Source organism: Myodes glareolus, chromosome 8 (genome assembly GCF_982192425.1).
Source record: "Myodes glareolus chromosome 8, mMyoGla1.1, whole genome shotgun sequence".
Classification (NCBI taxonomy): domain Eukaryota; kingdom Metazoa; phylum Chordata; class Mammalia; order Rodentia; family Cricetidae; genus Myodes; species Myodes glareolus.
Window position 1 is genome coordinate 15,016,647 of NC_142033.1, and position 16,715 is coordinate 15,033,361.

At 45.5% G+C, this 16,715-nt stretch overlaps 1 protein-coding gene across 1 annotated transcript in view; it reads left to right on the forward strand.

Annotated features, from left to right (window-relative positions):
• The first annotated feature begins 1,153 nt into the window (after positions 1-1,153).
• Sdad1 (SDA1 domain containing 1) overlaps positions 1,154-16,715 on the forward strand; it is a 32,174-nt gene continuing 16,612 nt past the window's right edge. Inside the window, exons 1-8 of the mRNA XM_048425624.3 lie at positions 1,154-1,359; positions 8,940-9,044; positions 9,470-9,568; positions 9,732-9,842; positions 14,200-14,271; positions 14,347-14,447; positions 15,448-15,505; positions 16,282-16,356. Of these exons, the coding sequence (XP_048281581.1) occupies positions 1,270-1,359; positions 8,940-9,044; positions 9,470-9,568; positions 9,732-9,842; positions 14,200-14,271; positions 14,347-14,447; positions 15,448-15,505; positions 16,282-16,356 (711 nt within the window). The 5' untranslated portion in view covers positions 1,154-1,269. The remainder of the gene's footprint in view (positions 1,360-8,939; positions 9,045-9,469; positions 9,569-9,731; positions 9,843-14,199; positions 14,272-14,346; positions 14,448-15,447; positions 15,506-16,281; positions 16,357-16,715) is intronic.

A 16,715-nucleotide genomic window follows, 5' to 3' on the forward strand; every position in this document is an offset into this window, starting at 1 on the left:
TGGAACTTGCTCTGTAGACCAGGTTGGCCTCGAACTCACAGACATTTGCCTGCTTCCTGAGTGCTGGAATTAAAGGAGGGTGCCACCACACCTGACTTCAATCTCATTTCTAAAAAGTTTTGTTTGTTTTAATTCTGTTTATGCATTTGTGTGTGACTAAGCGCACTGTTAGTGCGGGAGCCTGCTGCAGTCTCGTCTTTCTCTGGAGTCGGAGTTATAGACGGTTGAGAACCTTCTGACTACGAGCTGCAGACAGAACCTGGGTCCTCTGTAACAATAGTATCGGATTGTAGTTGCCGAGTCATCTCTCTAGCCCCGATCCTATTTCGCAATACAGGGTCTCAGGCATCCCAGCATTCCCTCAAATTCCACATGTAGTTGAGGATGACCACGGAGTCTCAACCCTCCTGTCTCCACTTCATAAATGTGCGGATTGCAGGCATGAGCCAACACACCCAGTTGGGGAACAAACCTACAATCTCTTATAAGAGAGGCCACCTGAGCCAGTTCTCAAGTCCCTGTTTAATTTCTGTTGTTTTCCTAGAGACAGGGTAAGCCTCAGCCCAGGTTTACCCCCAAACACTTAATTCTCCTGCCTCAGTCTCCTGAGGAATTACAGCTGTGTGCCGCCATACTTGGGTACGTTATTAATTCTTGTTCATTTATGCCATCCTAAAAATGCTGAGAAAGGTGGGAGGAATGGGAGGAGTGAAAAAGCATGATCAAATATATTGTATAAAAATTATTTTCAATGAAAAAGAATGTTGAGATAATGAAACCTGCTCTTGCATATGAAAGAAAAACTCACAGTTATTTTTGTTTGTTTATTTTTTGTTTTTATTGGTTTTTCGAGACAGGGTTTCTCTGTGGCTTTGGCGCCTGTCCTGGAACTAGCTCTTGTAGACCAGGCAGGCCTCGAACTCACAGAGATACGCCTGCCTCTGCCTCTCGAGTGCTGGGATTAAAGACGTGCGCCACCACAGCCCTGTCTCAACCTTCAGATTGTGTCAAAAATATTTGACATTAGTAGTAGCGACAGCCCACGATAAGGGCCAACAGCGTACAGATCCCAACAAAGCATTGCAAGCAAGGCGGTAAGTTTGAGCCTCTGCGGCTCCCGTAGCTCGGTACGGCTTGCCCGATGTCCCACGTGCTACTTCCGGTTACACTGAGACACACGCGTCTAAGCTGCCGCGGGGACTCGGCAGTGACTGACGGAGGTCTGCTATTTCCATCAGCTGCTCGCCTGGGATCCCGTCTGCAGCCACCATGTCGGGCAGGAACAACAACAAGCTGCCCAGCAACCTGCCGCAGTTACAGAACCTGATCAAGCGGGACCCGCCGGCCTACATCGAGGAGGTGGGACGGGGACCCGGCTCCCTGGAGTCCTCCGGAGGCTTCAGGGGCCCTCGGGAGGAGAGACGGCGTGGGGAGGGAACGTTCCTGAGGACTCGTTTCCCACCGCTTGCTAACCTGCCGCCCTGCGGGCCTCACAGCCACTGAAACGCTCTTTAAGACCTGTTGCCTCCGGCTTTATGCCGCCGCCCCGCCGAGGGCCGAAGTGGCTGCGCCCCAGACACTCTTCATTAGTCCCTGAGATTTGATGAGTCGTGTTTAATTTAAAGGTGCTGTCCACAGGCGGCCGTTCCCGAGTGCCCCAGGTTCTGCCAGGAAGAACAGAGAGTTCTCAGATGCCTGGGCCGCCATCAGAACTTAGAAGGTGCAGTTAAGCCAGGGTTGAAACTCGGGAGGGAGCCAGCTAGAGTTGAGAAGATGCTTTGGGAAAAGATGAGGTCGGAATTGACATTAGGCCCACGCTGTGAGGGACTTAGCACTTCAAGTGTGTGAACTGAGAAGAGACGAAATGAAAGGGGTAACTTTGTGCTGTTAACCTGGTAAATGCTTCAGACACGCATTTGTCTCGGAAGCATTAAACCCTCATCTCAGCCGGCTGCCATTAAGTTCCTTCGACACTATGCTTTTGTTTTTGAGTAGATAACTCAGCTCTTGTTTTGGTGGTTCTTCTCCAAATTTATGTATCTTTCCCTGTGAATATTAATGCGAATGTTTTTGCCAGTACAGAGTGCTGAACAACAAAGTGGTCACAGGCACGGCTTTCCAATGTCGCTGTCCCGTCCTTCACAGCAGAATGAATTACGAGCCCCTGCAGCTCTTTTTTCCTTATTAATTTTGTGAGTTAGCTTGCAGAGTAGTGGGTTTCATTTCAACACTTTTATACATATGTGCAGTGTTTTGTTCTTATGTGTCCCCCTCCTGTGCTTCCCTTCCCAATCTTCCCTGCCCCCTTCTTACTGATCCCCTTCCTCTCCCCAAACAACCCTTGCTATTGTATTGATGTCAGATATATCTCAGTTCCCTGCTCCCCTTTAGGATCTCTTCCTTCTGGGGAGTTGACTCAGTGGTCAAGAGCACTAATGCTTTTCCAGAGGACCCAGGTTTGATGCCCAGCATCTACATGATGACGCATAACCATCTTTAACTCGTTTCAGGGGATCCTACATCCTCTTCTGGCCTCTGGACACTAGGCACATGTGTAGACATACATACATGTAGGCAAACACTCAATACACATAAGAAAAGAATCTCTTCCCATATTCCCTTTTCTGATGTGTCACAAATGTAAATTTAAATCTAAATTCTGCTTATGAGAGAATTATGGGCAATCTCTGAGTCTGGCTTATTAACATAATGATTTCCTCCCAATGTCATGGTTTCATTGTTGCTCCTGAGTGGGGGAAAAAAAATGTGTGTGTACCAAATTTTCATTACACATTCTTCTGTTGGTGAGCACCTAGGATAGTTCTGTTTCTTGGCTGTAGTAGGTAGTGCTCCAGTAAACACGAATGTGCAAGTTTATCTGTGGTATTTGATCAGATTCCTTTTGTTATATACTCAGGAGTGCTATAGCTAGGCAATACGGAAGTTCAGTTTTTAGTTTTTTTCCTTAGTAGCTCTATTTCCATAAATTCTGTGTGTGTATCACAATATACATACATGCATGTATATCATAACATATAAATATATACATTTCTGTTTTCTCACGTCCTTCCAGCCTTTGTCCATCTTTTTCCCCTGCTGATAGCCATTCTGACTGAGATGAGATAGTGTCTCAGATGATTTTAATTAATTTGCATTCTCCTGATGGCTAAGGATGTTGCATGCTTTTTCAGATAGCGATTGGCCATTTGCATTTCTTTTGAGCTTTGTCCAGTTTGTTAGTCTGTTTGATTGGAAGATTTGTTTTGGAGTTTAATTTATACGATTCTTTATATATTCTACCCAGCAGTCTCATGACTTGTTTCTGCTGTCTTGTAGGTTTTCTTCACTGGGCTGGTTTTCCCCTTTGCTGTACAGAACTTTTTTTTAATTGCACACACGCCCATTGGTCAATCCTTTGAACTCTTTCTTGTGCTGCTGGAGTTCTTTCCGAAGGCGAATGAGACCACCTATCTCACAGCTGACCCAAAGCTCTGGTTCTGTGTTTGACCAGTTGTGTACCCAAAGAAGGTTAAGTAACAGCCTTTGTATTTTAATATTCAAGAAATGAATATCCATTCGTTTGAATATGTATGCAGATCCACACACATACACACTTTACAGTTTAGTATGGCAATATATTTCTAGACACGGAGGATATGGGGACAAGTAAGACCTGATTGAGCCTGGTCTTTTTGGACTTCCATTCTAAGGAGGACAGTACATGTGTAAAGTGAGGGCTGGAGAAGGTGACCCTGGGTGAGAGCGTTAGAAGAGAAGGCTGCTGACTCGTGAGTGGGGAAGCCTTTTCTACAATGGTGGTGTGAGCTCGGCGGGTCAAAGCATTCTAGACAGGAGTAGGACTGGCAAGCTGTTGTGGAAAGAAATGAAGCAGGAACGCCTGTTATCCCTTAAGTGTAGTGTGGGGATGCAGGCAAGCCCTTTAGATGGTGGTCAGCCGTTTAGATTTGACTTTTGGTGTTTCTGGCAGCCACTGAGGATTTAAATCAACTGGGTACCAAGTATGTATTGTTCTTAAAGTTTTTCTGACAAGAAGGGGAAATGGAGTGGAAGCCAGAGTGTGGAGTGAGATCCAAAGTTTCTCATTACATGGTGGAAGGAATGGCATTCCGTGAACTGCGGCTAGGGCAGAGGTTGAGACGAGATTCAGAACTAAGTGGGCCAGTCAAGGATAAGAAAAGGAATCCATTTGGAAGGAGAATAGCACTCTAGAACTAGCATTAAGGAACAAAGAGGACACATACTCAGCCATGGTGCAAGAAAATGTCGCAGTGCTGGATGAAGGAGCCATCTGTGGTCACTGAGAGAATCAGAATGACTGGGCTACTATTTCAAAGCCCTGGTTGCCCTGGCTTCACCCTCAGAGTTCTGGGATACTGGTGTGGAGGTTAGGATGACAGGGACAAGAGATAGTGTGGAGCTTTGGGCATTGTGATGACACATTTGCATGAAGGACAGAATGGGGTTGGTCCTCCTCATGCCAGGACAGACACTAGTAAGTGGGCCCTGGTTGGAGCATTGATTGGGTTAGGAACGTGAAGAGTTTGGGGGTCAGTGGTGGTATGGGGTCAGGTGAGAGGTCACAGCTGAAGCATGGTGTTGGCCTTTTAACTCTTAGACGCTGAGAAACCGCGGGGACTAGGAAAGACTGATGACTAAGAAGTGCTCTCGTAGCCGGGCAGTGTGCAGACGCCTTTAAACCCAGCATTTGGGGGCAGAAACAGACAGATCTCTGAGTTCAAGGACAGCCAGGGCTATACAACACAGTGGAACCTTGACTCAAAGAAAAAGTTCTCTCTCTCTCTCTCTCTCTCTCTCTCTCTCTCTCTCTGTGTGTGTGTGTGTGTGTGTGTGTGTGTGTGTGTGTGTATGTTGTGTTTGAATGTAATTGGCCCCCATAATCTCACAGGGAGTGGCACTATTCGGAGATGTGGCTTTGTTGGAATGGGTATGGCCTTGTTAGAGGAAGTGTGTCACTGTGGAGGTGGGCTTTGAGTTTTCCTGTGCTCAGGATACTTGCCAGTGTCTCTGTCAACTTCTTGTTGCCTGCAAGATGGAGGACTCCTAGCTCCTCCAGCAGCACTGCTGCCTGCATGGCACCAGGCTCCCTGCCATGGTGATAAAGTACCGATCCTCAGAAACTGTCGCCACCTAGTTAAATGTTTTCTTCGTAAGAGTTGCTGTGGTCATGGTGTCTCTTCACAGCAGCAGAAACCATAACTAAGACAGTGTGTGAATGCGTGTGTGACTGTGGGAAGCTGGGGTGTAGCTCAGCAGTGGAGCACTTCTCTCTAGCACACTCGAGGGCCCTCAGTTCCATCCCCGGCACCACAGAAGCAGCAGCGTATGTGGACGACAATAACCATAGGGCGTGGACCTAAGGCTTGACTCCAGTTCCAGTTCCAGCCATAAACTGGCTTGTTTGTTGGGTCAGACGAGACCATGCATATCATGAGCCTGGCACAAACCAAGTGCTTAGTAAATGGAAGCTGTAGCTTTATTCTTGTTCCTTCTGTCTTTTACCCTTGGGTTTGTTTCGGGGATGGGGTCGGGTGGGCAGGGGTTGGCATATGCACACATATGCACTCGTATGGAGGCCATAGGAGGATGTTGGGTGCCCTAGATTCTCATTCTGCCCAGTGTCATCCTTTCCCTGGTTCTGGAGCTAAGCTAGTATTCAGTACGCCCCAGAGATCCTGCTGTCTCCATCCCTCACACGGGTGTTTGCGTGGGTGCTGATGTCCGGATTCAGGTCCTCGGACTTGCGCAGCCAGCATTCCTGACTAGTGAGCCTTTTCTCCTGTCCTGTCTTTAATGACAGTGGTGATTCTTCTCCTCCTTCCTCTCCCCTTCTTTTCTAGTTTAAAAACTCTGTTGAGTTTTTAACACAGTTAAAACTCTCAGCTGCATGTACTATGTGCTCTCATCCCTGATACCCTTGGAGCTTTGAAGAGGGACTGGAATTGTGATGGTTGTGAACCATTGTGTAGGTGCCAGGCAGTGAACCAGGCTTTCTGCAAAACAAGTGCTCTTAACCACTGAGCTCTCTTACGCTCTGTCTTTGGTTCTTAGCATCTCTGTCTGGAACTCCAGCATGAAGCTTTAGTGGTATTTAAGAGGGTGGCTGACTAGAAGACTTCATGTCCCTCAGGTGTCCTCCACACTTAGTGGCCTGGCATCTTCCTGCTGATCCAAGTGCTTTTCATGCACGGCTCATGTAATGTCAATGGCAGAGCAAGGCCAGAACCTGAGTTCCTGGCTCCTGTTCACACGACACCGCCCAAACCTCTGTTCTGAGAACGGGGCCTCACGTGAGTCAAGTGGTGCTAAAGCTTTCTCAGAACTCCTTTGGAAAGATGCAGAGAGGGAAAAGGGAATGTTTTAAGAACTAGGGTGTGACTCAGTAGAGGGTTTGCCTGCCGTGCATGAACCTAGGTTTTCATCCCAGGACCACAAAGAAGGATGTTCTTATATACCTAGGTCTTTTTCTCTGTACCACAGGCAAAGGTGTGTAACATGAGGGCCGGCTTGTTGGGGTTTCCGTCTGCCCGGTACCCCAACAGCCGGCAAATCCCAAAGAGAAAATCACACACAGGACTCCATAACATTATAAACTGATTGGCCCATTAGGTCAGGCTACTTATTAGTTCTTATAACTTATCTTAACCCATTATTCTGATCTATGTTAGCCACATGGGCTCAGTACCTTTCTCAGTGTGACAGCTTACATGTTGCCTCTTCGGTGGTCTGCACAGGAGTGGCTGAGAGAGAGCTTCTGTGTCCCAGAAAACTCCCAGTCTCTTTGCTCCACCCCTACTTCCTGTCTGGCTTTCCCGCCTATACTGCCTGCCTGGCCAATCAGTGTTTTATTAAAATATGATTGACAGAATACAGACAATTCTCCCACACCATTTCCCTCTTTTTTTTTTTAAACAAAAGAAAATACCCATAGTCCATTTGTTGGGAATGTGGGCGTAGTATTTCAGGCTACTTCCTGCTGGTTGGGGGCGCTGATGATCTTATGGGGACCTAAAGAAAATTTAGAGTTATAATCAAGTCCTGACTGGAGTATCCTGTGAGACCTGATCATCTCAGGCAGCGCCTTGAATCCGTTCTGTATGTAGAACTCAGACATCTGGGCCATCTGTTCCTACCAGAGATTGCTCAGGTGGTCTCCCTTGGCCAAAGATGAATTTTCTTAACTCTGAATAAATCCAGAGGCTCTCATTTTCTGTGGAAACACAAGCAAAATCTCTTCTCCAAAGTAACAAACCTTTTGACTTCAGTTTTGAAGCCAAGGTATTTTCAAAATACCTATCTTGGGTTAGTTCAGCAGCATTTATAAACAAAAGTCTTTTAGCAGCTGTTGCTCCTTCCTCAGCATTCAAACAATTCAAAGAGAGCATAATAGCATACAGTATCAAGATTCTCTATGTATTTTCCATCTTTATGTGGCTTTACTTTAACCTCTATTTCTTTTATTTTTACTTTTAACTTTTGGCTTTTTGAGACAGGTTCTCTGTATATATCTTTGTCCTGGATTAACACTGTAGACCAGGCTGTCCTTGAACTCAGAGATCTCACTGTCTCAGCCTCCCCAGTGCTGGGAATAAAGGTGTATGCTACCACACCTTGAACTCACAGAGATCTGTCTCTACCTCCCAGGCATTGGGATTAAAGGTGTGTGCTACCACACCTTGAAGTCACAGAGGTCAATCTCTACCTCTGTCCCTTGAAGTCACAGAGGTCAATATGCCTCTGCCTCCCCGGCATTGGGATTAAAGGTGTGTACCACCACACCCAACTACTCTCTCTTTTTTTTTTTACATTAAGAACTTTAACTTTTAGCCTGCATATATTTGTAACACACTATAAACCATTTAGAGGTTTTGTTCGTCTTTGAATCTCTCTTTACTGTATATCTCTCCTTTTTTCTGACCACATGAGCCTAAAACCCGTGGCTTTGACGGCTGGATCTAGGCCATTTCTTAGCTTTCCAGACTCATGGCTGAGGTACCAGCCAGAGCTGTGTTCACTGCCACAACTCTATGGCGTTTCAAGGTCCTTGATAGCAAGCAAGCTGTAGTATTCTACTCACAGACCACACTCAAGTGCTTCAGGCTGCCTGCCTGAAAGAGTCAGAGTCTGCCTTGGCAGGACAGCCCAGAAAGCCAGCATTTTAAAACAGCACAGCTTTCTTCCTGCTACGGCTGAAAACCAAAAAGCATGTGTTCAGCCCTTCACCAACAGCGTTTAAGTGTTTTGTGGCAGGACCTCTCAATGAACTGCAGGGTTTTGCAGCTAAAGCTGAGTCAGGAAGCCTCTCTTAGATGAGAGCATTTGCTTGCTACTAGCAAGCAGAGCAGACCTGAGAAATTGTTGCTACCAACAAAACATGCTTTAGTCTATTCTTTCCCAAGCTTTCTCAAACTTTCGGTGGATTCAGTTATCCACGTTTGGGCGCCATCTGTAACATGAGGGCTGGCTTGTTGGGGTTTCCGTCTGCCCGGTACCCCAACAGCCGGCAAATCCCAAAGAGAAAATCACACACAGGACTCCATAACATTATAAACTGATTGGCCCATTAGGTCAGGCTACTTATTAGTTCTTATAACTTATCTTAACCCATTATTCTGATCTATGTTAGCCACATGGGCTCAGTACCTTTCTCAGTGTGACAGCTTACATGTTGCCTCTTCGGTGGTCTGCACAGGAGTGGCTGAGAGAGAGCTTCTGTGTCCCAGAAAACTCCCAGTCTCTTTGCTCCACCCTTACTTCCTGTCTGGCTTTCCCGCCTATACTGCCTGCCTGGCCAATCAGTGTTTTATTAAAATATGATTGACAGAATACAGACAATTCTCCCACACCAAAGGTGCATGTATAAAAGAGTGTGACAAACTCCGTTCTCTTTTCCCCTACAGTTCCTCCAGCAGTACAATCACTATAAATCCAATATGGAGATTTTCAAGTTACAGCCAAATAAACCCAGCAAAGAACTGGCGGAGCTGGTGATGTTTATGGCACAGGTAAGATGGTGATTTCTCAGTGAGACAAGACAGTGAGGTGCAGACTACCACCATCCCACCCCATCCCATCCATGTTTTCCAGCCTCTGTATGGAAACTTAAATTTTTATAAAGCCTTCCCTTTTGTAGCTCTTCTTTACTTCCTAAGATATTTTAGAGAATTTTGATGAATTTTTAACACAGAACCAAACAGAACAAAAATTGATCAAAAAAAAATTTTAAATTCGTCATACAGGCAGGTTCTCAGTGTGCCCCATGCATTTTACCGAAACTACTGGAACAATGAAAGTAGTAGAAAAATTAGCATCCAGGGAAAGCTGACGATTGAGAGTCGTCTGCCTCTGGACCAGCCCTCCTTGAGCATCTAAATGTGCAGCTGAAGTTAGGGAGAAAGGCCGCACTGAGAAGAGCCCTGCTTTCTTACAGATTGCCCACTGCTACCCGGAGCATCTCAGTAACTTCCCACAGGAGCTGAAGGAGCTGCTCTCTTACAACCACACCGTCTTGGACCCGGATCTCCGCATGGTAGGAGAGTTCACAGGTCCCGTGCATGCGATGATGGTGAAGTGAGACACCTACAGCTAACGTCTCTGTGGTGCCTGGGGAGAGCAGGTGGGACGTGCATGCTGCGTTTTCTCATTTGATTAACTTTACCCTCAGCTTAGTGTGTTTTCTTTTCCTCCCCTAGACATTTTGCAAAGCGTTGATCTTGCTGAGAAATAAAAATCTCATCAATCCATCGAGTTTGCTAGAGCTCTTCTTCGAGCTTCTGCGCTGCCACGACAAGCTCCTGCGGAAGGTAGGGGGCGGGCTCTTCCCTCCGTTCCTCTCTTCCTGGGCGGATATAGCCGAGTTCAGAGTCGCGGAATTATTGACTTTGTTTGATAGGGTGATAGATACAGCTGGTCCTTCAGTAGGAGCAAACATCATACATGAAGTTTAGTATTGATAGCCAGCACTTGCTGAATGCTGCTCTGGGCTAGTTGTTAATCTCAGAGGCTTCAAGTATATGCTTGAATACAAAAACCTGAGCTAGAGATCTTCATTGCTAATGATTCACAGACAGACAGAGAGACAGGTTGAAGCACAGCAAGTGACTTGTCTCAGGTCAAACAGCTTTCACGTGTGTGGAATGGCTGCTTAAAAGAAATCCCACACTAGCTGAGGATTGAGAAATAGATGGTTATTTATTTAGGGGTAAACTCACAAATCAGAATTCTCTGCTTGAACAGAGAACAGAGATCGAATCCAGCACTCTGAAAGAGCAGACAGGGAAGAAGGGGCAGACGCAGGCTCTGCATCTACATCTATAGTATAAGAGGCCACGCCCCAGTAGGTGGGTAACCACAAGCTGGAAGACTTCCTACAGCACATGTGCAGGGCTAGACCTTGAACCCAAGCAGTTTGGTACAAAAACCTAGTCTCTTCGTGACCTTGTGCTGGGCATGAGGGCACACACACTAGCTGGAACCACCAACCCACACAATAAAAACTTTTTGTTGCAATAGCATTTTTCTATGTGTAACATGAGGGCTGACTTGCTTGTTGGGGTTTCTGTCCCGCCCCGTACCCCACAACCGGCAACTCCCAAGGAAAATCACACACAGGACTCCATAAGGTTATAAACTGATTGGCCCATTAGGTCAGGCTACTTATTAGCTCTTATAACTTATGTTACCCCATTATCCTTATCTACGTTAGCACATGGCTCAGTACCTTTTCCAGCGGGGCAGCTTACATCTTTCCTCTCTGTGGATGGAGCTTCCTGCTTTCCAGAATACTCCCAGTCTCTTTGCTCCACCTCCACTTCCTGTCTGGCTTTCCTGCCTATACTGCCTGCCTGGCCAATCAGCATTTTATTAAAATATGATTGACAGAATACAGACAATTCTCCCACACCATTTCCCTCTTTTTTTTTAAACAAAGGAAAATACCCATAGTCCATTTGTTGGGAATGTGGGCGTAGTATTTCAGGCTACTTCCTGCTGGTTGGGGGCGCTGATGATCTTATGGGGACCTAAAGAAAACTTAGAGTTATAATCAAGTCCTGATTGGAGTATCCTGTGAGTCTTGATCATCTCAGGCAGCAGTCTTGAATCCGTTCTGGATGTAGAACTCTGTCATCTGGGCCATCTGTTCCTATTGGAGATTTCTCAGGTGGTCTTCCTTTTTCGAACCTGATTTTTCTTAACTCAGAATGAATCCACAGCCTCTCATTTTCTGTGGAAACAAAAGCAAAATCTCTTCTCCAAAGTAACATACCTTTTGACTTCAATTTTGAAGCCAAGGTATTTTCAAAATACCTATCTTGGATTAATTCAGCAGCATTTATAAACAAAAATCTTTTAGCAACTGTTGCTCCTTCCTCAGCAATCAAACAATTCAAAGAGAGCATAATAGCATACAGTATCAAGATTCTCTGTATATTTTCCATCTTTATTTTAACCTCTATTTCTTTTATTTTTACTTTTACTTTTTGAGACAGGTTCTCTGTATATCTTTGTCCTGGAATAACTCTGTAGACCAGGCTGTCCTTGAACTCACAGAGATCCACTTGTCTCTGCCTCCCAAGTGCTGGGATTAAAGGTGTGTGCTACAACACCTTGAACTCACAGAGATCTGTCTGTCTCTGCCTCCCAGGCATTGGGTTTAAAGGTGTGTACTACCACACCTTGAAATCACAGAGGTCAATCTACCTATTGCTCCCAGGCATTGGGATTAAAGGTGTGTATCCCACACCCTACTTCTCTCTTTCTTTTTTATTTTTAATGGCTTTAACCTTTAGCCTGCATATATTTTTAACATACTGTAAACCAGTTAGAGGTTTTCTTCCTCTTTGAATCTCTCTTTACTGTATATCTCTTTTTCTGACTACATAAGCCTTTAATTTACTAAGCAATATGGAGAGCCGTGGCTTTGATGGCTAGATCCAGCCCATTCCTTAGCTTTCCAGCCTCATGGCTGAGATACCAGCCAGAGCTTCAGTTCACTGCCACAACTCTATGGCGTTTCAAGGTCCTTGCTAGCAAGCAAGCTGTAGTATTCTGCTCACAGACCACACTCAGTCAGACTGCCTGCCTAAAAGAGTCAGAGTTTGCCCTGGCAGGACAGCCCAGAAAGCCAGCATTTTAAAACTGCGCAGCTTTTTTCCTGCTATGGCTGAAAACTGAAAAGCATGCATTCAGCTTTTCATCAGCACAGTTTAAGTGTTTCGTGGCAGGACCTCTTAAAAGAGCTGCAAGGTTTTGCAGCTAAAGTTGAGTCAGGAAGCCTCTCTTAGATGAGAGTGCTTGCTTGCCTCTAGCAAGCAGAGCAGACCCAAGAAATTGCTGCCATCAAGAAAGCATGCTTTATTCTTTCCCAAGCTTTCTCAGGCATTCTGTGGATGCAGTTATCCATGTGGGTGCCCTATGTAACACGAGGGGCCGGCTTGTTTGTTGGGGTTTCTGTCCCGACTGGTACCCCACAGCTGGCAACTCCCAAGGAAAATCACACACAGGACTCCATAAGGTTATAAACTGATTGGCCCATTAGGTTAGGCTACTTATTAGCTCTTATAACTTATGTTACCCCATTTCTCTGCCTGTATATTTACTTAAGATAAGAGCTGAAGGCTTATAAAACAAATTTCAGAAAGAAAAACTCGTTTATATTCATTAAGTTAATCTCTCACACCAAATATTAAGAGACTACTTCTATTTGATTTGATCATTTGTAGTCGTGGTCTCCATGGGACCATGTTTTGGGTAGTGGTGATGTTTATAGTCACAGAACTATTGTGCATTCAGTCAGATGCTTGCTCCTTTTAACAAAGAGTTAGAGATTAGAGAGATGGCTCAGTTTAGCACTTGCTCTTCCAGAGGATCCAAGTTCAGTTCCAGCACCCATGTCAGGCAGTGAGAACCATCAGTAACTTCAGCTTCAGGGATCTGACACTTCTGGCCTCCGTGGCTCCTGCACTCATGTGCACATACCCACATGCAGGCACACATAACTATATATAGTTAAACATAATAAAATGCATCTTTTTATATTCAGCTATAGTTATAGTTAATGCATTTTTAAAAAAAGATTCCTTTTTCTTTGTGTTGGTGTTTTGCCTACTTGTGAATCTGTACTACATACATTCATTGCCCACAGAGTCCAGAGAGGGTGTCAGGTCTGCTAGAACTGGAGTTACAGACAGTTGTGAGCCACCATGTGTGTTCTGGGAACTGAACTTGTGTTCTCTGCAAAAGCACCCAGTGGTCTTAAGCACTGAGCCATCTCTCTGACCTTCTTTGCTTTTTGTTTCTGGGTTTCTGGCAGTGTTGGAGATTAGTCCAGAGCCTTGCAGTTGCTAGAAATACTCTTTGACTAAGCTGCATCCCAGCCCTTGAGTTTTTCATAGGGGTCTCACTGTGTAGTCTGACCTGACCTTGACCTTGTTGTAATCCAGACTGCCTTGAACATTCTTCCTACCTCTGTCTCAAGAGTGGTACAGGATCACATAGTTTTGCCTGTTTCTGGTGTTTTATTTAAGTAGAGTCATACGTTATGTTTTTGTGGCTGTCTTGTACTCAGCATGTTGTTTCAAGATTGAGTTGTAGCGTAGTATGGTTGTGTCTTTTTCGTTACTAAATATTCCATTGCATGGCCCTGCCACATGTTTACCCATTCATCATCCAGTGGATGTTTGGGTTGCTTCTCCTTTTTGCCTGTTGTAAACAAAGGATTATGACTTTTTATAACGTGTAGGGGATGGGTTTTCTTTTCTCCAGGGTAGACTTGTTCATTTGGTAATTCCACTCATATCCCCTGGAGGGCAGCTTTATCTTTAACTGTTACTTGTTTGTTGCTTCTCTCTTTTTTTTTTAAATAATTTATGTAACTTTATGTTATGTGCATTGGTAAAAGGTGTCAGATCTCCAGGAACTGGAGTTACAGACAGTTATGAGCTGCCTTGCCATGTAGGTGCTGGGATTTGAACCCGGGTTCTCTGGAAGATCAGCCAGTGCTCTTAAGTGCTGAGCCATCTCTCTAGCCCGAATGTTTGCTTCTTTTGGCTCTCTTCTGTTATAGAATGAAATAGGAAAAGCAAATTGTCCTGTGCATTGGTGCGTTTCTCCAAGATCAGAAATGCTCATCTGTTTCATGTGTGTGCTTTGTCTCCTCAGACTCTGTACACACATATCGTGACCGACATCAAGAACATAAACGCCAAACACAAGAACAATAAAGTGAATGTGGTAAGTGCCCTTCCTTATTGTGCTCGAAGCTTTGTGCCATCTGTGCATTGAGTCCTCATCCTCCTTGTTCCCCAGGTGCTGCAGAATTTCATGTACACCATGTTGAGAGACAGCAATGCGACTGCAGCCAAGATGTCGCTGGATGTCATGATCGAGCTGTACAGAAGGAACATCTGGTAACACACTGGAGTTTTGTCATGAGAAACAGACACACATTTGTTGTCTTTTGTTTGTTTTGGAGACAGGATTTCTCTGTATAAACTCTGGCTTATAATGGACAATAAAACTTATTGTCTAGACCCAGGCTGACCTTGAACTCAGAGATCTGCTAGCCTCTGCCTCCCAAGTGCTGGGATTAAAGGCGTGCTCCACCGCCCAGCTATATTTTCATTTGTATAATTACAGAGCTCATAGATAAGTGTGGCTTTTTGTCTTTGTTTTAATCTTACACTTTTTAATATACTCTGTTGTACATTGAAGTTGACATAAAATACAGAGGCAATCTGATATGGTTGGTCCGTTTGTCAGCTTGTTATTTGGGAAGAGGAGCCTCAGTTAAGATGCCTCCGTCAGATGGTCTGTAGGTACTTTATGGTGCATCCTTAATTAGTGATGGGTGTGAGGGGGCACAGCCCATGGTGGGCAGGTGGTCCTGAGTTATTTAAGAAAGCAGGTTGAGTAATATGAGGAAGAAAGCTGATAAGCAGCCCTATTGCTGTCTTCCTCAATTGCTCCTTACGTTATACCTTGAGACAAGGTTTCTCATTGGAACCTAGTTGACTCAGTAGAGCTAGTTCAGCTAATCTGAGCGAGCCGGCTTGCTGTGGGGATCCCGTGTCTGCCGGCAGACAGGCCACCATGCCCCCCTGACAGGAGTCCTGGGATCAGAACTCCGGTGTTCATACTCGCACGAACACTCTCTCTACCAGCCATTCCTCCAGCTCTGGGTTTGCTGAATTGTTTTCTCCTTCTGAGTTGTTGGCATTTTTGTTTTTTCTTTTTTTAACACTTATCCTGTGGCACCAAATATTCTTCACATTGATGGCTTCAAGCTTTGTGTCCCAAGACTGAGTTGGAATTGTGATGAAGTCATTTAGGGGTTTGTCACTTTAAGTCCTAGAATTGACCATCCTAAGGTCAGAAGTACTCACTGTTTTGTGCCGTTTTCTCTCCCAGGAATGATGCTAAGACTGTCAATGTTATCACAACTGCCTGTTTCTCCAAGGTCACCAAGGTGAGCTGTAGGGCTGTCTGTTGCTGAGGGTGAAGTGGAGCTGGGTGTGTCAGGAGGAGGTGGCTGCCATTTACTCCATCACGCTTTACAAATCCGAAGTTGTGGTTGACTCCTCTAAAGCGTGAGCCGGGAAAGTGGCTGTAAACAGAACCACCACCCAACTGAAGTGCATTATGTCCCCTGTGATAGCGGCGTTTCTTCTGTGGGCTCTGGCCCAGTTGAGAGAAACTCAGACAGCATGTGACTTGTCAGAAGGCTCCTTTCTGGGGATGCGGAGATTCTCTGCAGTCTACCTGAAGGGTGACTGTGTAGAGCCTGGCAGTCACTTCTGTTTGTTGATTTAAGTCCGTGTTTGTCAATGGACACAAGTGTCTAAAGACGTGATTTGATGCTGCAGGCGCAGCGCCAGTGCCTTAGCTACGCGTGTGCTGGGAGGCCCGCAGCCCTTCCGTTTGTCCAGGAGAGAGCTGACCTCTCCTTTCATGTGATATGTGCCTGATAGTTCTTTATCTAATAAGTGATTGGTTTGGGGGGTCCTGGGGGTGGAACCCAGGGATTGGGCTCACTCTCAAGCATGTGCGCTGCCCTTGAGCTGCATCCCTCGCCTCATCCTAGTGAAGGATGTTATTGTGCATCTGTGAGACAAGCGGCCCTCCCTCCCACCGTTTGAGGCTTTTTCTTCAGACACAGCAGTCTACGCATGTGGGGTGGAAGTGTAGGCAGAAGTCTGTTTGTTCTTGGCTGGGTACATTGACTTGTTTCTTGTTGGTCTTTAGATATTAGTTGCTGCTTTGACGTTCTTCCTTGGGAAAGATGAGGAAGAGAAACAGGACAGTGACTCAGAATCCGAGGTGGGTTGAATGCAGGGCCTTAGAGGTGTCCAGTTCCCCGTGTGTTGCTCCGCTGAGTTCAGTCTGTCAGACCTTTAGGTGCTGACTTTGCAGGAAGTGTCACGTCTGTCCTTTCAGAGTTCTGCCGTGCTGAGGCTTCAGTTCAAAACATTTGCTCCTTGTTCTCTTATTAGCAAGACTGACTAAGATGTGCCTCGGGTTCACTCGCCCTGGTCTGTGCTCTGAGCTGTTTCTACCTGTTTACATACAACCTTAGAGGAAGAGAAGATGCTGGCAGTTTGGGGTGGTCCCAACATCACAAACGTAGGAAAGAGGAGCATAATATTACAGTGTCTTTAAAATTGAAGAAGTGAAAAGAT